Consider the following 21,055-nt stretch of genomic DNA (forward strand, 5'->3'; position numbering starts at 1 on the left):
TCCGGATGTCGTTACAGGTTCATTAGATAACATGAGAACAAAAAAAACAACCCTGTGGCAGCAGTCAGAGTTTTAAGTTACAAAGACCCTCAGATGAAGGAAGTAAATCCTCATACAGTCTGACGGAACCTCGCTGTCGAATGGTCACTGATGGAATTACTCAGTGGTAATTAAGCTCAGCGGAGAGAACAGGGGGCAGATGGCTGAGAGCAGTAGAAATATTCAGGGATTGCAGTGAAACGTTTCGTCCTCAGTGGCTCCAGCTAGTATTCAGATCCTGTCCTTATAACACACCGTCAAAATATTCCACTACAAGTAAAAGTCCTGCATTCAAAACCTGACTTATGTAAAAGTATGTAAATATTAGACAGCAAAATGTATAGAATCAAAAGTAAAAGTACTTATAGTGCAGTAAAATGTTCCCCGTCAATGTTTTACCATCATATCTGATGTTTCTGTGTTAATATTACTGCTGCATTAATGTGTATGTTGCATTTTAAACTCCTATATTTTATGTTTTATGTTACAATGTTGTTGTTTTTTCATTGTCTTTGTCATTGCTCATTGTTCATTGTTCATTGACAAATAAACAAACAAATTCAAAATAAATGTTTTGATAGCGATGACAAGGATGCCAAACATTCACAGCTTCAAATGTGAAGATTTAAATGAATAGAATTTATTTTAATAATGGACTGTTGGGTGGACACAATTTGGGGAAAAAATTAGCTCCACCTCAACTAACTACAACTGAAAAATCCTGTTTTATAATAATAATCAAATGCTATTATATATAATAGTATATAAAGTCACAGGCGTACTTTGACTTTAGGTTTATTTTCCTTATTATACTTACGCACTTTTACTTTAACGTAAAAAATCTAAGTATTTTTACAGTGTGGTATTAGTACTTTTACTTTAATAAGATTACTTCCTCCACCGCTGAGTTTAATAAAACTTTATTTCAGAGTCTTATTTTGAAATTTCAACCGGAAGTTGGAGTATCCTTGCCGTTTTGATTGTGAAGGAAACTTTTTTTTTTCCCCAGAGAGAGAGAGAGAGAGAGAGAGAGAGAGAGAGAGAGAGAGAGAGAGAGAGAGAGAGAGAGAGAGAGAGAGAGAGAGAGAGAGAGAGAGAGAGAGAGAGAGAGAGAGAGAGAGAGCGGCTCCTCCTCTCCACGCTCCAGACCTGCGGCCACATCAGCGGGACACTTTTCTCAGGAAACAACCGCTTCATGACACTAGCCTCCTCTCCGGTAACCGGCGGATTTATCTGCGCGCAGTCGGAGGGATTAAAGGGGAGGACCGAGGAGGTGATGGAGCGGTCCCGTTAAAAAAAAGTTGAAGCCCTCAAAGAAGAGAGTCTCGGTCTCGCTCCTCCTCCTCCTCCTCCTCCGGTGCTCCCACCGCGCTCGGTAGAGCAGGCTGTCCGCGTTCGCTTCCCACCCCGCCTCGGAGGCCATGGGCTGCGGCTTGCGGAAACTGGAAGACCCGGAGGACAGCAGCCCCGGGAAGATCTACTCCACCCTGAAGAGACCTCAGGTGGAGACCAAGACGGAGACGGTGTACGAGTACGTGCTGCTCGACTTCAGCCTGGAAGGTAGGACGAGGTGACCGATGATGCCGCACCACGTTTAGACCAAAATCAATATATTTATACTTCCACTCACTTTATATTTATACCAAGACAGAAGTAACCGCTCACCGGAAAAAAAAAAGTTGATTGATTCAATTAATCAATTAAGTCATTAATTGATTAAAGAAGCTCCTCGTTCAAGCTGCTTTTCAGTTTAAGAAATATATATTATATTTAAATGTTGGACTGTTGGTCAAACAAAACCAGTGATTACACGATTAGTTGATTAATCGACTAAAAGGAAGTTTATTTTGAAGATTTGATGCTTTCCTTTTTCTTTTATCTAAAACCCCAAAAAACATTTGCTGCTTCCTGCTCCTCCAGTGTGAACATTTGATGCTTTTTTTTTCTATTTTTCTATCGTTATAAGTTCAACATCTTTGACTTTTGGGGCTTTTTTTTGATTGGACAACACAAGATATTTAAACATGTGAGCTTGGGACTTGAGGACATTGTGATTGTGTTGTCCGATACAGAACTGCATTTGCTACTCTCACTCTTTAAGGGAACTGTCACTAATGTAATGTCAGTGGAGCTAAACACACTAGAATAAACATAATACAAATAAATATGAAGACGTTCACCACCAGCTCTGACTGGAGCATTCCTCTGTGTGTGTGTGTGTGTGTGTGTGTGTGTGTGTGTTGAACTGTTGAATAGCAGACACTCTGTTTATGCTCGTCTTATTGGAACATCGTGTTATTTTATGACTAACACCTGTTAATGTTTTATTTAATGGGACTCTATGGAGTTTTAAAACCCTTTTCAAACGTTACAGCATCAAACTGTGAACTTCTAGCAACAGGGCTGTCGGTTCAGGGAGTCTAGAAATAGGTCACACGCTTTTTTTTCTCCTTTTTTTTTTTTTTGCTGCCTTCTTCCCTTGACACACACACACACACACACACACACTCACACACCCCTTTCCATGCAGCAGAATGCAGAGAGAAACCCCACCTGCTGTGATATGGAATCTAATACGAGCATGTGTGATAATCTCAGATGGCTGAGAGACATTTTTTTTTTTTTTTTTTTTTTTCCGGCGATAATCCCTTCATCTGGTCCTCAGACTGGCTGTTGTGACTGTGACCTATTTGGAAGGAAATGGTGATTAAGTCCTGAATGGGAGCCGAGCATGTAAACAGCAGGCCGGCACGGTAATGAATCATGGAGGAAAGTGCTGCTTTCCAAAATTAGGGGGGGGGGGGGGGTCAGGGTCAGGACAGTAAAGTACGTAATGACTTCAGGATTGTCCGACCGCTCGGCGTGGATCCAGTCCATGTCTGCAGTAGATCCCGTCATGTAGACTAAACCATGTTTCTTTTGGGTTTTTTTTCCATTATTGCAGATTAATCTTTTGCCCGTGAAAGTGTCAGGTCTGCAGTTGAGGAAAAACAAACATGGACGCCAACCAGCAGTTTGGACTGTTTGTATGCAGTGTGACATTTGTACACATTTGGAACGGACCCGGTCCAGCTTGGTCGTCGTGCGCGAATCACATTCATAATCGGCTCAATAGTCGTTATGTGCGTCTCCGTCTTAACTTCTCTATTTTCCCCATCTTTTGTGTCTTAAGGGACTATTTGGGACAACAATCTGTTGAATCGGTACAATGCCGCTCGGGGCAACTCCTCGCCGTCAACACACGTCCGCTAAAAGTGTTCGTTTGCGCCGCTGATGGGCTCACATTGTTATTATAAGTGTCTGACAACGCGATGGGAACATTTCCTGCTTGGAGAAGTCTCGTTCCGGAAGTTTGCGTTCCGTCCACATTTGGAAATCGGCTGAATATTCAGCCGTGACGTTGAAAATCGTTTGGATAAGACAATAAGCTACACGTTCTATACTCTCACTCACGTTTCCACCGTTGTCCTCCGGGCAACGAGTCACATGACCCAAGAACAAAGTGAAGGTGAAGAACGTGATATTTCTCTGTAGGCTTCTTATGTTGTCAGGCACTTGTAACAACAACCTGAGCCTGTCAGCGGCAGAAACACTTTCAGTTGACGTACGTTGACGGTGAGATAGTTGCCCGATTATAATTACGTTGCAATACAACGTACATCCTCCTAGTTAGAGTTCATTAATATCATATCGATAATCTATCTGATAACGGTAACACTTTGGAACTTCAGTCTTTCTATCAATTAGCTTGTGATATGTAAGGTTTGTCAGATTGAGTAGCTCCACCTGGTGTTTAAATGGACATATTTAATCATCATTTAAGTGACTATAAGCATCGGATCGGACTCGGCATCGAGCGATACTAAATATTAAAGAAGATTAAAGATCAGGATCCGAGGCTCACTAGCTTTTGACTTGTGAATGCTCCTCTGCTGCATGTGTTTGTTGTTTTTGGGGATTCTTTGTCATCAGCAGAGAGTCATGGGTTCTGCTGTCAGCCAGACTTCTAAATACAGTACTTCAGACAGTGTGTGTGTGTGTGTGTGTGTGTGTGTGTGTGTGTGTGTGTGTCATAGACTGTGTCTAGATCCACCTTAAACAAACAGTAGTCGGAACACATCTCCTCTTTGTGATCAGACGTCGCTAGAGAAATGTTCATTGGCGCTCAGGCGTACGGCGAGATGGCGGTTTCTGTCGCAGGGCTCGACGGTGAGGGTCGCCAGGTTGCCATTGGCTATCATTTTGAGAAATTGGCAACCAAGTCTTGGCCTTGGTCTTCTTAACATCTAAAAAAAAATAGGGACAGCAAACGGCAAAACGTGCACCTCCATAATAAATATATTTATTATGTCACATTATTAAGCTGACGTACAACTGCATCGTGTCTTAAATACTCAAAATACAAGGTGATGATAAAATGCCATATTTTTAGTTTCAGCAACCAAGAGTTGACGCCTGGTTGCCGAACCTTGCAACCGATTTTAGAAGTCGGTGTTGTTGGGGAAACTTTAAATCTGAGTGTCTGAGTTGTTCGAGAGATGTTTGCAGCTGTATCCTGAGCTCAGGCACGCTCTACTAATTCACCACTTCTTCTCACCTGCCAACGATCAAACCAGCGCTCACCGGTCTAAATCTGGTCCCTTCAACATCCTTGAACACTTCCACACGAGTCACTGAAGAATTCTACGTTATCAGAGCACAGCTACATGTGATTTCCTCACCCGAGTTGCTTTTCTTTAAAGGAAAGAGAAGAGAAATCCAACATGTTAAAAAAAATGTGTTGTTCAGCCCGTCTTCCTGGCTCTGCTGGATCGTCACTGACTAAATGTGTGAGTGTGCCTCTCTCTCTCTCTCTGTGTGAAGCCTCCATAATTGGCACAGCTAAAGATAAACCGGAGTGATTCCAATCTCTAGTAGTCATGTGCCGTCTGGTGATGGCTGGCATCCTCTCGGGCATTTCTTTCCGTCTTTAACGAGACTCTAAACCGTTTACTTGAGTGAGAACGCTGTTAATCACCTCACTTTGTGATTTGGTTAAAAAGAAAATTGGCCGTTATCTACGTCTTGGTTTATTTAGTCAGCCAAATGAAAGATGAAAAGCCGACAAAATGTGCCACAAAAAAATGTTTAAACCAGACTGTGTTCTCTGCAGGGCTTCGTTCCCCGCCGCGACAGAGAGGACGTGTGATGTGATCCCAGATTCACTCGAGGTGTGAAAACACCCAGAGAGTGAAGAGCACCAAACCAGAGAGGGCATCGAGGCATTCACTCAGACACTGGTTTTAGCCATGGAATCGGTTGCAGCCGTCTAATTTTTTTTAAAATCTGGACAAATTTCGGCCGGATCGGTTGTCCGTTTGAGGTCACGGCGGCTGATTAGTCACATGAGCTGTAAATTATCTGGCTTTCAGACGATCGGTTGGGTTGTTGGCTGTGTGTAAAAAGTGGACGTAGTCGTCGTGATGTCACCCGTTGGTTGGTGAACTGCGGTTTTGAAGCCTCGAGTTCGGCTATTTGGTCGTCGCCATCTTGGATTTCGGTCGTCGCCATCTTGGTTGTTTGCAACCAGTGAACAGGAAGTGACCGTATTTGGACTGGAGGACGCCGTGGTAGAGACGCCGTATACGTCTCTGGTAGCGACCTGTCAATCACCGTGTAGCCCCACCCCTAAAGCGTACCCTGTGTTATGGTCTGTTTGACTCTAAATGGACCATAATGTACTAAATGAACATCATGCTGTGTTGAAGAAGACTGTAAACTAGAGATTGAGACCATAAACTCATGTTTACAATGTTTACTGAGGGAATAAATCAAGAGAGAAGTAGAGTCATTTTAGACTAGACTTCTATACAACCAGAGGAGTCGCCCCCTGGTGGACACTAGAGAGAATGCAGCTTTAACACACTTCAGCATCGGCTTCACTTTTCAGACCTGGAGGTTGCCGCTGCAGCATGTTGTGTGAGTTAACGCTTCACTTTCCAGCTTTAATGGGCTTGAATGAGTTTGTTAGAGGAGGAGTCTTGTAAAGACTCGGTAGTCCTGTATGTTTTGGAAAAGAATAACACATCTGTCAGCACATGCCATTCCTGACAAGCAGCTGGCCGACAGATGCCTCGCATATCTTCTTGTTGCATATTTTTCTGAAATTTTTTTTTTTTTTTTTTTTTTTTTTTGTTCAGGCAAGTTCCAGCACCTACACCACCCTTTTTTTTTTGGTACAGATTTATTTAAAGAAGCAGACTCAAAATTAAAAAAAAAACGCTGATCACTGCAGTTTATAGTAAACCAGGAGGCCGTTATTATAAGAATCACTCCCCACACCGCTCCACCCTTCTCTGGCCTTGCTTCTCCTTGAAACGATGAAGCGTTTCTGGGACACACACACACACACACACCCACACACACACACACACACACACACACACACACACACACAGAGCTACTGTCACAACTCTCACTTTAATCTGCCTCATCACACACACACACACACACACACACACACACACACACACACACACACACACACCATCCCCGTTGCATGTCCCGTTGCTGCGCCCGGTAGCAGGGCAGCTTGGCCTGGTTTCTTTTTTCCTCCCGACCGAGAGGAGACTGGACGTGGAGGCCTGGAGCCAGAGGCAGCACATCAAAGCACCTAATGGCTAATACTTCCCTGAGCTCATTACCGATGGCTGCATTGCACATGTGAGAGCGAGAAATCCTGTGGACTCTGAAGAGGTCTTTATATAGGTATTGATCTTTTCATTGCAACAAACCTGCTCACTGTGTGTTCCTTACTTTTTGAAGCTCGGTCCAGTAAACAAAGTGTGTTTGTTGACTTGGAAGAAGTCAGAAGAAGCCCATCTGAAAACAAAGCTTCGGGAGAACAATAACGAGCATCCTGGCTCTGTCTTTACCGGCCAGAAAAGGATGAAGGTAAAGAGACTTAGCTATTGGATGGATTGCCAATACATTTTGGACGTTCATGGTCCCCAGAGGAGGAAGCTTGTTGACTTTGGTGATCCCAAACTTTTTCTGTTTGACATTTTGTCGAGCGGCATCAGGTCAACTTGTTTCACTTGTTCAATACTTTGGTTTATTGAAGATCTGCACAATTAATGTCGTTCCCATCAGCCTCAGCTGTACTCTGAGACAATAAGAAGAAATGTTAGCATGCTGCTAAAGTGAGATGCTAATCGTGGTTAGCGTCAGCATTGTCAGCATTGTCGTTGTTAGCATGCTGACCTTTCCATTTATCTTGAACGCACCGCTCTCCCTCAGCTTTACAGAGCTGCTAAGCATGGCTGCAGCATTGTTATGGAAACAAGCGGATATTTTTATATGTATATATATTTAATATTTAATACCGTGATTGCTGCACAACAGTTTCCCTTGGAATAAATACAGTTCTATTTCAAGACGATAACAATCCTGTGTTTCCTCTTGCGACGATTGATTTCCGACCCTGAGGCCCGAGGCTGACGGGCTTCCACTTCCCTGCACACGTGGAGCGGTGTCATGCAAAGACTTGAAGTGGACTCTGAAGGGAATCAAGGATAAGAGGATGATTGGAGGGGTGGGGGGGGGGTTTCACAGCGACGGCAGGTCAGGACTAGATGAATAAATGGGACGATACGAAGGGATTTGCGGGTGGAGAGATGACTTAAACTGAGGTGACATCGCTGGTTGGATGAACTCGGCTGAAGACCGTTGAGGAAACTGCGGGATGAAATGAAACCTTCTAATCCGTCGAGAGACGGCGACTGATTTGTTTGGATTGCGGTTTGACCTACCGAGGCATCGATTCACTGTGGTGATTGTCAAAGGGTATCTATTCGCCGGCCAGCACTCGTCATTATTTTCAGGGATGAGTGCGATTTTCTGTAATCTCTAATCTGGGAATCTAACGGCACATGCTGGATTATTTCAGATTAAAGCCAGTACTTTCATTATTACATTGAGAGGAGAGTCGAAGGGCAGCACAAAACCCTGGAAACCTGCACTCGATGATCAATTATCTTTTGATTCCAGTTGATTGGCGTAACGCGGCTAATGTTGAGCTGAGATGGCCACATCGCTGCGTTAAATGCCTTCTCTAAATCGGCTCGAATCAGCACTCAGTGTGTCGGTTTGAGTTTCAGCTCGTGTTTTATGTATCAGGCCCCCCAAACCCATACTGCTCTGGTTCAATCCCTCAGCTCTCATAGCGTCGTCTTCAGAGAAAAAGCTCTAATAAACCCGCTGTACACTTCCTGCTCAGCAGACAGACACAGTTAGAAACTAGCTTGTAAAGTTAGTGGAGCATTTAACAGCTAACGAGACTCACAGGAGCTGGTGGAGACCAAAAAAGGAGCTAAAAGAGAGTCAAAATTGGACTTGGATCAGTTGGACACAAATTACTGTAAATGAATATTCATGTTGTAACTGCTGGATGTGTAAAAAAAAAAAAAGCAACTGCTTGCTATGAAGTTCACCATATCTACTTGAAAAAGGGATGCTATGTCAATGATCTAATATTTTGGTTCATCACTAAAGCACGCATGAAACGAATGATGCAATATCTTCAGAATTGGGAAGAACGGGAACGCTTCCTGTGATTCCGACTTGGAAGTGTTCATGCTGGGTTACCTGCACTACTACCCTCAGGCACATTATTTGAATATTTAAATTGCCAAAGATTTAGCGACGTTATGGAAGTCCCACTATGGATGAAGGATGGGGAGATGGGAGGAGCTCAAAATAGTACAGAGCATTAACAGTCTGCTGCAGAAGTGCAATGAACTGCGTCATGACGCCAACTAATCTGCACTTTTAACTGAATTCACAAGCCGTCTGTTAAAATGAAGAAACACTTAACTGGTGTTTTGGATGAAGCATTTAGTATTGTGGAGCTTTTAGAAACATGAGAGCGTTTTGTCCACATTTAGGAGCCTAAAACACATGTGGCAGTAACCTTTTATGAACCAGCTAGAGTGCATTTTACTTCATCGTTTCCTTTATGATCATGTCTCCGTCCATGCAGGTAGTCGTCAACGATTTCCGGACGCAGTTTGCACATGTGCAGTACGGATCTGGGAGGCGCTAGCGGAGGGTGTAACGTTGTGATGCCATGTAACTGATCGGTGTTGAGGCATCTGAGCCGGAACACCTCTAATTGTGAGCGTGCTGACGTTAGCGTGTCGGCATCAAAGCCTTCTCACAGAGGTGCTTGTTGTTTCCTTCTAGTTTTGCTCTTGGTGGGTTTTTTTTGGGGGGGGGGGGGGGCTCCTTGTTGCCAGGCTGCTTTCTCCTTTTCACACCTTCTCTCCCATTCACAAACGGACTCATAAAATCCATCTCGTAACTGCTGTCTGGCTCCTTCCTCCCTCCTTCGCCTCCCATTCTCTCAGCTCTCTCACCCCTTCTCTGTGCCCTCAGTTGTTGCTCAACTCCACTTGAGCCCCTTAACCCCCCCTCCCTCCCTCCCTCACCCATCCTGCCAGCCCCCCCCCCCCCAGACTTTTTTTTACCCTCTTTGCTAGTCCTCAGCTCTTCCTCTCCTCCTCCTCCTCCTCCTCCTCCTCCTCCTCCTCCTCCTCCTTATTTTTTCTCCCACACATCACTAAACAGAGGCCTCAGTGTGCGGGTTGACGACGCGAGTGGCAGCAGGATGGGAGGGGAGGGGGAGACTGAAAGCAGGGGAGGAGACGAGCAAAAAGGCTGCAACAAAAGCCTTGGTTGGAGGTGTGTGTGTGTGTGTGTGTGTGTGTGTGTGTGTGTGTGTGTGTGTGTGTGTGTGTGCATGACATCATGGTCCTCCTGGGAGCCGTTATCTGCAGCGTGGTCGCCTGCTTGCTTCGGCGTGACCCTCCAGACGTTGCTCCGCTTTCTCCCTCTAAAGGAAGAAGAAAGTTGCCCTAAAAGTTGCAGCGAAGCATTGAACGTTGCAACATGTGCGTCACCGGAGTTAAATCTATATTTAAGTTGTTTTGGAGTGGGATTTACTCCCACAGGAATGGCAGTAAACCGTTTGCCGGGCGTTTTGCTTTTCAGTGGTTTGATTGAGGTTCTGGTGGGCTTCAGTCTCATAATGGAGCCGGCCACACAAACCACTCAGAGGCTGCAGTGATCTCTCAGCTGTGGACTGGTCTTTCCCCCCCGATCTCTGGGGCGTTTTGTTTCGTGAGAATGTGGGGGGTTGTAGTGAGGAATGCTCTCACACGCATACAACTTGAAATGCGTTAAATGGACTTTGTGTGTGTGTGTGTGTGTGTGTGTGTGTGTGTGTTCGTGGGGCACACAGCCAAGCCCCTCTGTGAACAGCCACTCTTTGTGGACACAGGAAGTATGGTGATGGTCACAGGGATTTCCAGCCAGAGTTTTTTAAGGAAAAAAAAAAAAAACCAACAACAACAACAACAGCAACACAGTACCAGCTCCTCAGAACCGCCCGTGTTCTCTTTATACCGCTGAAAGGGGCCGAGGAAATGGATAACATGTGAACCGAAATGAGAGACGAGTAAACTGCATGACGCAACAAAATCCCCTTTTAGGGTGTTAATTTACTTTACAAAGCAGTAATATTCATGTAGATCTGCATCAGTGTGCACACAGTGATGGACGGTCATGTGCAAATATTCAAGAGATGCCTGTGCATACGAACCCAGAGCCACACAATCGGGGGGGGTGGCATCCATTTTTAAAGGTGCTAAATTCGATATTCAGAGCATCAATATAGCAGCAAACAACTATTTGCTATGTAAAGATATAGTCATGAATACCTGAGCAGAGAATGAAAGAGTGAAAGTACATAATGCAATACATCACAAAATAGACGAGCATTCTTCACTATTTCCTTACATTTTATAGACGAATAATTGGACTAAATTGAGGTTTTGTTTCACTTCTATCTAAAAGTCTTTGGTGATTCAGAAGTCTTGAACCGGGCTAGACATTTTATAGACTAAACAATAATTGAGAGCAGATAACATTATGTCACAGCAGCATGAAGATTACACTCTATTTTCTTCTTGTTCCAGTCTCAGAGCCACACTTTTTTAGTAATGGGTAAAAAAAAACACACCAGACATAACCGCTTGAGGAGCAGCACTAAAAATATGCATACAGTGTGTGTGTGTGTGTGTGTGTGTGTTCATATTTACGGTGTGTATATATACACAGTGTATATATATATATATATATATCCTCAACATGCCGGGGTTGGTGGTGGTTGTTGTTTTTTGTGGCCGTCATCAGTCTTTGAAGCGATCCGCTCACAGCTGGACTCAGGATATTAAAACTCTCAGACCAGAAGCTTCCAGATCTGTAACGTCGTCATGTTTCTATTGCAGGACACTTGACGTAAAGGTGCTGACATGTCAGTTTCACACGCCATAGGATGTCTAATAAATGGTTCCATGTGTGACAACTTACTAAAAATAGCAGCCTCTCTGATGCCGAACTAATATACTCAAAAATAACTGAAATTAAGATAATTGGTACGCTCCGTCATCATCATCTGACAGACCCTGTGTGTGTGTGTGTGTGTGTGTGTGTGTGTGTGTGTGTGTGTGTGTGTGTGTGTGTGTGTGTGTGTGTGTGTGTGTGTGTGTGTGTGTGTGTGTGTGTGTGCGCGTGTGCGCGCGTTCCTGTCTCTGGTAGCAACAGTGGAAAAGTGATGTTCAGGTCATTACACAGGAAGGAAAAGAAAACTTTCCCAGACGGTGTGCATGATTTTGGGTGCTGGACGTTGTCCTACGTTGACATGAATACAGACAAATCTGGAAATGCATCTTTTTTTCCTAGAATTTTGGCCTTTCATCCATGGTACAGTAGCTGTAGTAGAGACATTTTAAAAACCCTGGTCTTTGTGTTGTGAATAAAGTCAAGTGTCTGTGTTTCCCACAAATTCATTAAAGCAAAACAATTCCTACATTTGATGGTTCCAGCTTCTTAAATTTGAATTGTTCCTGCTTTTCTTTTGTCACATATAGAACTCGATAACTAAACAAACAGCCCAACAGTAACTTGAATAAACCAGCTGGCTACATGCTACTGAACTGTCTCCTACTGACTGTGTCTCTGTTGGTGCAGGTAGTCGTCCCACGGTGCAATATGTGGCTTCGCTCTCCGAGCTGCCCCAGGCCCTGCAGCCCTACTACACACAGGGCTACGTCCTGACCGCCTTGCACCCCATCATCCTGTCTGTGGGTCGGACCCGCTCGCTCCCCTTCAGCCTGCTCTACCGAGCCATCCTGGCCCGTCCCAGATCCAGGTACACAAATCAAAACCCTCTTTTAAGCTTCAAACCTAATGTTCTAATTGCAATACTATACTTTGGCATTTGAAAATACCTTAAAGGACTTTCTCCTTTTCATGATTTTAGGTCTAGACACACACACATTTTTACTAATTTATAACTTTCTTTAATCAGCAGTCTTGAGGAAGAACATGAGTCTGGGTTCGAGTGGAGCCTGGGGCCAATACATTTTTGTCATCTGCATAAAAATGTATATTGAATTACTGATTAGAGAACTGATTTACTAAAAATCCTTTAAAATATGAAATACTGGATATTTCCACATTTTACGGCCTTTAAGTTTCTAAAATACATCAAATACTGGATGATTTTTTCTTTTCAGGAATCTAAATGCTTTAAATCCAATTAAAAGAAGTGAAATACAGAATAATTTCACTTTTGTAGGACTCTGAAATATACAAAGAACTCTACTAAGAACTGACTAAAATCCTTAAAAGAAATGAATTATTGGATATTTTCATATTTTCAATCCTCTAAAAACCTAATTCTCTAAAAAGAATAATATAATAGCTGTTCATCTCTTCAAGCGTCTAACATTCTTTAGGTGAAATGTTGGATGCTTGTACCTCTTTAGGGCTGTAAAAATAGGGACATATGAAGCTGTGTCATCTGCATAACGATTGACACGGTACTAAAGGACTTAAATATTGCATATTTTCACACTTTACAGCCTTTAAAGTCTCTCAATTATGTAAGATGCTGGATACTGTAAGGTGAATTTCTCTGATCATGCACAATGGGGTGCACATTTCAACCTAACCCCTGTCCTGTGCACCATGCTCTGAGCATTAAAAGTGTGACAATACTGTCGGAGATTTTTTTTGTCCCACTCCTCGTTATCAGAGTGGGATTTCAAAATTGCCCCAACAATATGTTCATGTTTTCAGGACTAAAAAAGAAATGTAATACTTGGTACGTTCCCTTTTGTAGGACTCTGAAATCCTTAAAAAAGTAATAAAATATTGGATATTTTCACCTTTTTTGAGATATATAAAAATTGCCAGAATTCGTAAAATATTGCATCCTTTCAACTCGTCAAGCCTCTAAAATTCTTAAGGTTAAATGTTTGATACTTTTCACCTCCTTAAGTTCAGTAAAATCCATTTAAAATATTAAGCATTGGCTACATTAGCATCAGAGCCACGCTGAATGCTAATGGCCCAATAACAGACCCCTGTGGAACCCCATTTCTGATGGCAATAGTCTGAGTTCTCCCTGTAAGTAAGACATGGAATATCTTGACCCAAACGTGACGGTATCAAATGAGTTTGAGAGGTACAGTATACTGTACATGTTGTACGTGACTCCACTCCCTCTGCCACACATGCCTCCCCACCGTGTGGCCACATGTTCGCCTCCATACTGTCTAGTAAATGGATGAATGATGGATGAATTCGGCTGCATATTTAATGCACAGCCCTGGTAGGAGGTCAGACTGGCGTGCCAGGAGGAGACCGTGTTTTGGTTTGACTCGCGTCTGCCACGACTTCTATTGGCTGGAAATCCACCCAACAACAGGGGTCCCACAGCAGCCAATGGGGGCGAAGCATCTCTGATCTCTGCGGTTTGACTGGCTGGGATACTGTAACTATGATGATGATTTTTATTCGATAAGACGGCAGTAGAGGTGAATTAATAATGTTAATGAGGGTGTTTTTATGCAAAATTATAGAGAAGGGAAATACTATGCAGTAGTGGAGAGTAACTAAGGACAGTTACTCAACTACTGTACTTAAGTACAGTTTTTACAATTTTATGCTACTTTATCCATATACTCCAGTACATTTCAGAGGGAAATATTGTAGTTTTTTACTCCTACTACAAATTAAGATTTTAGAAAATTGAAGCTTGATCAATCCATCAAGTATCAGACTGTGCTGTATATTAAACTATCCAACAGTATTTAAAGTTATAAATGTGCTCCTCCTTCATCAGCTGTAACATTAAAATGCTGCTTATCGGTTAAAACATAATAATATTCATATATATATATATATATATATATATATATATATATATATATAATGATATTACTGTCTGAAAGGGACCATTTTACACAGTACAAGTACTTTCACTTTAATACCTCAAGTACATTTTTCTGTTAAAACTTTTGTACTTAAGTGAAATCTTTGTACCAAAGTATTTTACAAAGAGGTACTTATACATGGGTACTTCTTCCACCACTGGCTCTGTGTGACTGTTACTTTACAAAAACTCCCCTTCATGTTAATAATGCAGCATGTCGTGTTCGATCTCGCATCACTTCAGCTGCCTAAGTTGTTGTTTACCCTCTGTGTTAATTGCTCAGACAGTCGACGGTAGCCGCCTCCCGCCGAGCCTGTAAATGATTTATGTGTCGGTGTCGGCGGCTCAGTGACAATTACAAGTGAACTATGAACCCTCCAGATGGACTCAAACCCAGAACCCCCCTCCCCCCCACTGACCTGAACAGCTTCACCGTCGAGCTCCGTGACCGCTGAACTCGTCTCACGTTCCGTCTAATAGATGTTTTTCCGTCTGTCTGTGTTTTCAGTAAGCAGATGGCGTCCATGTGTTACAGCGTGCCGATGTTGAAGGTGGAGGAGTGGCCGTTGCCTGGAGACTCACTGACCGGTGACACGGTCCGAGCGCTCATCGACAGGGTCAGTGACAGATCCACCGCGACTAAAACGCTGCATTTTGAAATGTTGCTCCAGTCCAGCGGGTCCCAACCTGAGGGGCCAGCTGCCCCCTCCTAGGGGTCCCATGATGCATCAGAGGGGTCACCAGAAGACTGTTTTAGGCAGTAAAGAAATCATTCTGAATACTTTCATCCCTTTAGGCCTCTACAATCACTCAAGAGTCAACTAGGGCATGATTTCCCTTTTTTAAGCACATGAAATCCTTCAGGAAGTGCAATTTGGATAATTTCACATTTCATGAATCTAAGGTTAAAAAACAAATGTATGTCAAATTATTGAAAAATGTATCTTTTCAAGACTCTTAAGATGCATAAAAAGAGCTTCAAATAAGTGGAATACTTAATACTTTCACCTACAAGTGAAATATTTGATATTTTCACCTACAAATCCCTTAAATATGGGAAAGAATACTTTCACATTGTCAGAATTTAAAGATGCTTAAAATAAGTTAAACACTAAATGCACACGTTTTATGTCTTTTTAAATAAGCGAAATACGCAAAACTTTCAACCTTTTCACGCCTCAAATAATCCCTAAAATCATGAGGATATTACACTCTAAAATCCTTAGAATAAATAAAATTGATACTTTAATTTCTTCTTGCCAAAGAGTACATGAACTGAATCTTATTTTGGTTTAACCGTCATAGTTTTAAAGTTGGTAAACGTGATCATTTCAGTTAATAATATCTTGTTTCATCGCTACGTTCTCATTGAAAATAGCAATAAATTAAGTTCACTTGTGAATTGTTGCTTATCCAGTATTTTCTGGTTTCAGTGACTTCCCCCCGCTACCTGTGTGCTGTTGAGCAAACAGTCTTCAGCCTGGTGTCACTGTGACGCTGAGCCAGATGTTTGTCTGACTCTGGCTTTGTCTTGTCCGGCAGGTGAACAGCAGCGCTCGGGGGGGCGTTCGATTCGTCGGCTCGGTCCTCCAGCAGGTGAGCGGGATCACCAACGGCCGGGTGCACAGCCCTAAGAGGAGCTGCCGCTCCCCTCCACGCACCCCCCCCCGTACTCCGCCCGGAGACAGAGAGCCGGAGGAGAACACCTACAGTCCTGGTGAGACACTCGTAACCATGAATCAGTGTTAAGTAGCAGTAGCAATACCACAATCGAGTTCTTATTATTTATTATTATTGTTATTATGTCTCAGTATTTCCTCTCGTCCTCCCTCCTTCCAGACCTGAGGCTGCTGGTCTTCTTCCACTCCTGGGCTCCGGGCTGTGCTCCTCTGGACTCGCTGGCCTGTCAGTACCACCAGGGGGCGCTCTCCATGCGCGTCTCCAGGAAGGGCCAGGTGGTCAGCTCCCTGGAAGCTGATTGGCTGGAGCTGACCGCCGCCTACTACCGCAAAGGCTGGTCGTTGGTGGACTCCTTCGTCTACTGGGACACACCCAAAGGTTGGTTTGAAGTACTAAAAGTAGAAATATGCAGTACTTGTGTAAATGTACTCGGTTACATTCCAACCAGCAGTGTGTGTTTCTTTGTTTTAATTTAATATTTTAAATCTATAAAGGAGTGAAGAAGACAAGGCCTTATGTTTAAAAAGTGAAGAACAACCAGTGTTCCTCCTTCTAGCTCTACCTTTTACATTATTCTCATAAAACACTGATTTACACACACACACACACACACACACACACACACACACACACACACACACACACACACACACACACACACACACACACTCGGTCACTTCCTGTTTTGGCTGCGATCCCTCCTCTTCTCTCTGCCGCTGCGTCTATATTTGGAGTCGTCTTCCCGACCCCGGCGACCTCACTTCCTGTTCCTCTGTGGAGTGGCAGACGTCGTCCGTAAACCTCTGAGGCCTGAAATAAATAGGCTATAAAACACACACACACACACACACACACACACACACACACACACACACACACACACACACTCTCTGACTTTCCCACACACAGTCTAACCTATTTTTTTAATAACTGGGTCATTATCAGCCCAGTTACATTCTCTCTCTGTTATGTTTCCTCTGAGCTCTTTCAGCACTGAACAGATTTGCTGTGTACCGTTCATTTGCCTCCTAACCGTGTTATAAAAGTGGTTTAATATACATATATAATGATAAAAGATGACAATATAAACACTTGTACACACTTTACAGTGACTTTGTTTGTGTTTCAGGCGAGCCGGTGCCCAGATCACTGGAGGGATTGTTTGTGTACGAGGAGAGAAGCACCTCCCCTCCTGCCAACGACACCATCGTCGTCGAGCAGTGGACCGTCATCGAGGTGCGTGTGTGTCTGTGTGTGTGTGGCAGATGATGCAATTGTTAAAAAAAAAAATCAAAAAACAGATAAGAAATAAAAGCCATAATAAAATGATGATGACGATAAGTAAGGAAATAGTCCACATGGCGTGTTCAGTGTGATTTGTTTTGTATTATTCTCTCTCTATTTAATATTATTCTCTCTGTGAGAGAGAGAGAGAGAGAGAGAGAGAGAGAGAGAGAGAGAGAGAGAGAGAGAGAGAGAGAGAGAGAGAGAGAGAGAGATATATTGGGCAGTAAGTCTTATTGTGAAGGGTCGCTTCACCCAAATGATATTAAAAAACATGTCACACATAGTGCAGAATATACAAGATTTTACAACTCTGGAAACTCTGGAAACTGTTGTATCTTCCGTCTCGACCATCTTGAGGTAAACAACAGAAAAACGTTGATTATAATACAAAGTAATCTTAATTCCCGGACGACATCCGTGTTGTTTTGTCGTTGGCACCACTGCCGCATCGATGGTCCGGCTCCATTCAAATGAATGAGAGAGCTGCCTTTTTACACACACAGCTGACCGGAAAAAATACCTTTTTTTTTTCTTTTTTTTTTTTTTAAGGGAACTATTCCTTTAAGTGTTACTACCTCTACAAAAGACATGAAACGGAGCCAGGATAGTTCAATATCCGTATTTATAACTGGACACTGGCATGTTTTCCTTCTTCAACAGCTGACTTATCTGTAATATATATATATATATGTGATATGTATATGTGTGTATATGTTGTGTCTACACTCAGGGCACCAATGTGAAGACAGACTACGGGCCGCTCCTTCACACTCTGGCTGAGTTCGGCTGGCTGCTCACATGTGTGCTGCCCACTCCCATCATCCGCCACGACAGGTAGGTTCAACACCGACTCAGCCCGCTCTGCACCAACACCGCTCCATAAGCTAACCAACTGTGTGTGTGTGTGTGTGTGTGTGTGTGTGTGTGTGTGTGTGTGTGTGTGTGTGTGTGTGTGTGTGTGTGTGTGTGTGTGTGTGTGTGTGTGTGTGTGTGTGTGTGTGTGTGTGCGCGCGCGCAGCGATGGGAATCTGGCCACGAAGCAGGTTGTGTTTCTCCAGCGGCCGGTCAGAGGGGAGGCGTCGTCGGGACAAACGAGGAACCAGGTGAGAGGAGAGGAGAGGAGGAGGCGACTGATGAGGAGACGAGGAGTAAAGCCGCCAAACATACGTAGTTTTTTTTTTTTGGGGTACTTTGGTGTAAAATAAGGCAATTATTTCTTCAGTCAGTATCTATTAATGGAGGAAGACTGACTGAGAGAATCCTGCTGTGAGGCTGTTTATGCGGCTGCACTGCGCCCTGGTGGACAAAGTGGAGGTTGCACGTCACAAAGCGTGTCCTTCCTTTTTAGATTGTCCTCTTTAAAACCGGGACTTTTTTTTGGAACACACCCCAAAAGGTCTATGGACGGAAATGTCAATGTATTCTAGACTTCAGTGATTGTGATGAGCCATTCTACTGATCTATTGAAAACTGTCTTTACTCATACTTTATTGTACAAAAGTACTAACTCCCGTCTCTCTGTGTCCGTCCAGGTCCTATCGTTGCACAGCGACGTGTCCAGTCGCTCCGTGAGTCGAGCGGTCAGCAGCCCCGTCCCTCCGGGGGAGGAGCTGTCTCCGACCGCCGGGGGCATCGGGGGATTCCCGGTGTTCGGAGGAGGGTATCCCAGAGGGGGGTATCCCAGCGGGGGGTATCCCAGCGCCATGTCCCACCTGGAGGAAGGTGGCTTCGAGCAGGAAGAGGGCAAAGCCGAAGTCACCTGCATGTGAGCAGGTTTTGGACGCGGACTAAAGTTGAGGATTGTTAAAACGTTTGTTGGATTACTGAAGGAGAAAGTCCAGACTGTTCATAGCGCCATCGTGTTCCTGATCCCCTTCTTTTTAACAGACGTTTAACGTAGAAGAACTCTGCACTTTTTTTTTTTTTTTTTTTAAAACGAAGCCATAATGAGAATGAGGTATTATTTAGATCTTTGTCCAGGCGTTAACATCGACTCGTCAGGGAGGGAAACACTTAAAAGCACATTTAAAATCATCTTTTTTTTTAGGGTCAGTTCAGGTGCTCGTGGGAAAATCACACTATAAAGCACAAGCACAGATTTCTGCACAACACCGGTGGTGAGATGAGGGAACGGGGCTCCGCTTTACTTTTGAACCAGCTCACACATCTTAAGTATTTCAGTTTAACACATCGTTAACGTCCAGTCGTCTCTTCTCCACCCGTGTACGTTTACACCTTCACATCACACTCACCTCCTCCTTGTGTGTCAAAGTCACAGCTCCTCTCCTCTCTCCTCATGGACGGAGGCAGGATGTGAATATTTATCAGGGAGTTTTCCCGTGTACTCTGGTACAGACAACAGTACTTCTCAGGAGGGTCTGGAGAGTTCTTAAGAGTTCTGTTGCTATTGGGAAGCTTCTCAATGCTGTAACTCCTCCTCCTGTTTAATCTGAAGATTGTCTCATCATGCAAACATTTACAAGTACGAATTAATCCACCACAATATAAGTTACTTTATTTACATGGTACTGACGACAAACCTGCTTCTTTTTGTGATGGATGAAGTTCTTCAGAGAAAATGTTTTGTTTTTTAAAGAGTAACTCAAGCGATGATTTTACTATGAAGTCTTTGTACAGGTCTGTAGGAAGTACTACTGCATGCGAGAAGAAGAAGAAGAAGAAGAAGAAGAAGAAAGGTATAAATGTTTGATCTGAAGGAGACGAGATCTGGATGTGAGACGGGAGACGGGAGTGTTTACCAGACTCGTCTCTGCTGCGGGCTCCAGGCTACATTAGCCGCTATTAGCAAAGCACACCCGAATCTCTGACCCAACTGTCACGTTGCATTGTGGGTAATGTCGGCGCCAGGTTTAAAGAGACATCTCTGGTTCTGCTGCATTGATTTTTATACTTTTTGTTTTGTAGAACTGTCCAGTGAGATGTTAAAGGAGTGGAAATGTTAAAGTCTTTTATTACAGTGAAAGGGATGTTGCTTTTGTAAATATCTTAGATGTTATTCATTGTGCAAGTTTGGGTTTCAACTAATTGTGACTTGATTTTTTGGGGGGGATGTAAAGGTGATCAAATGTATAATTTTAGCTAATCCAGTGACATGTAAAAACATTGATTCATACATGTTTTAAATGTATTTTCCTCCACAAACTTACCATCCAGGTTTACTAAATATCAGTATTAATGCTCCAGCCTTTGAGAGTTGTACATTTTGCTTCCTTTATTTTATTAAACACTTACTTCCCATGGTCTGAGAGTCGTGTCGCATTAATAACACCGTCTTCAGAGCTCATTATTAATCCCAATAAGAATGACATGTTTTAAATTAGACGCTGAATGAGATCAAAATGTCCACATACTGAATAATAGGTCTTTTTTTATTAACAGACATCATGAAAATGCCGACAGTAACAAAATTTTTTTTAGTCCATTTAAAAAAAAAAAAAAAAAAAAAAATCAAGTGAGTTTGGATTGACAAGACTCCTCCCACAAAATAACTTAATAAGGGGGGAGGGTAAAAGAAGGGAGGTTGTGCTCCGATGCTAAACGCAGCCGACGCCTCCTCTCCTCGTATTTACTCACGTTTGTAACAACCGGCTCACAGCAGCACAGTCCCATAAAGTCAAGGAAAGGAGAGCGTCGGCTCATTGTACACGGCATTAAAAACGGGGGGGGGGGCATGCCACAAAGCAGGATCAGAGTTAGCCAACAAGCCTC

General features: G+C 43.3%; 1 protein-coding gene across 1 annotated transcript; it reads left to right on the plus strand.

The window, feature by feature from the left end:
• The first annotated feature begins 1,179 nt into the window (after nucleotides 1–1,179).
• Nucleotides 1,180–20,587, plus strand: rftn2 (raftlin family member 2). The gene is made up of 9 exons (XM_068734088.1): nucleotides 1,180–1,599; nucleotides 12,109–12,289; nucleotides 14,868–14,976; nucleotides 15,902–16,076; nucleotides 16,199–16,417; nucleotides 17,169–17,275; nucleotides 18,057–18,160; nucleotides 18,345–18,429; nucleotides 18,859–20,587. The coding sequence occupies exons 1-9, from the start codon at nucleotides 1,461–1,463 to the stop codon at nucleotides 19,093–19,095; spliced, it is 1,356 nt and encodes a 451-aa protein (XP_068590189.1). The 5' UTR covers nucleotides 1,180–1,460; the 3' UTR covers nucleotides 19,096–20,587.
• The last annotated feature ends 468 nt before the right edge of the window (nucleotides 20,588–21,055 follow it).

This window comes from Cebidichthys violaceus, unplaced genomic scaffold (assembly GCF_023349555.1).
Source record: "Cebidichthys violaceus isolate CVI_PGR_0920_01 unplaced genomic scaffold, fCebVio1.0.p SCAF_61, whole genome shotgun sequence".
Taxonomy (NCBI): domain Eukaryota; kingdom Metazoa; phylum Chordata; class Actinopteri; order Perciformes; family Stichaeidae; genus Cebidichthys; species Cebidichthys violaceus.

What these genes read in the sequence shown, in the direction of transcription:
- rftn2 (XM_068734088.1), top strand. Translation starts at nt 1,461, where the DNA reads ATGGGCTGCGGCTTGCGGAAACTGGAAGACCCGGAGGACAGCAGCCCC. An exon ending in GGAGAACACCTACAGTCCTG is followed by an intron (nt 16,077 to 16,198) that starts GTGAGACACTCG and finishes CCCTCCTTCCAG; the next exon opens with ACCTGAGGCTGCTGGTCTTC. An exon ending in CCCATCATCCGCCACGACAG is followed by an intron (nt 18,161 to 18,344) that starts GTAGGTTCAACA and finishes GCGCGCGCGCAG; the next exon opens with CGATGGGAATCTGGCCACGA.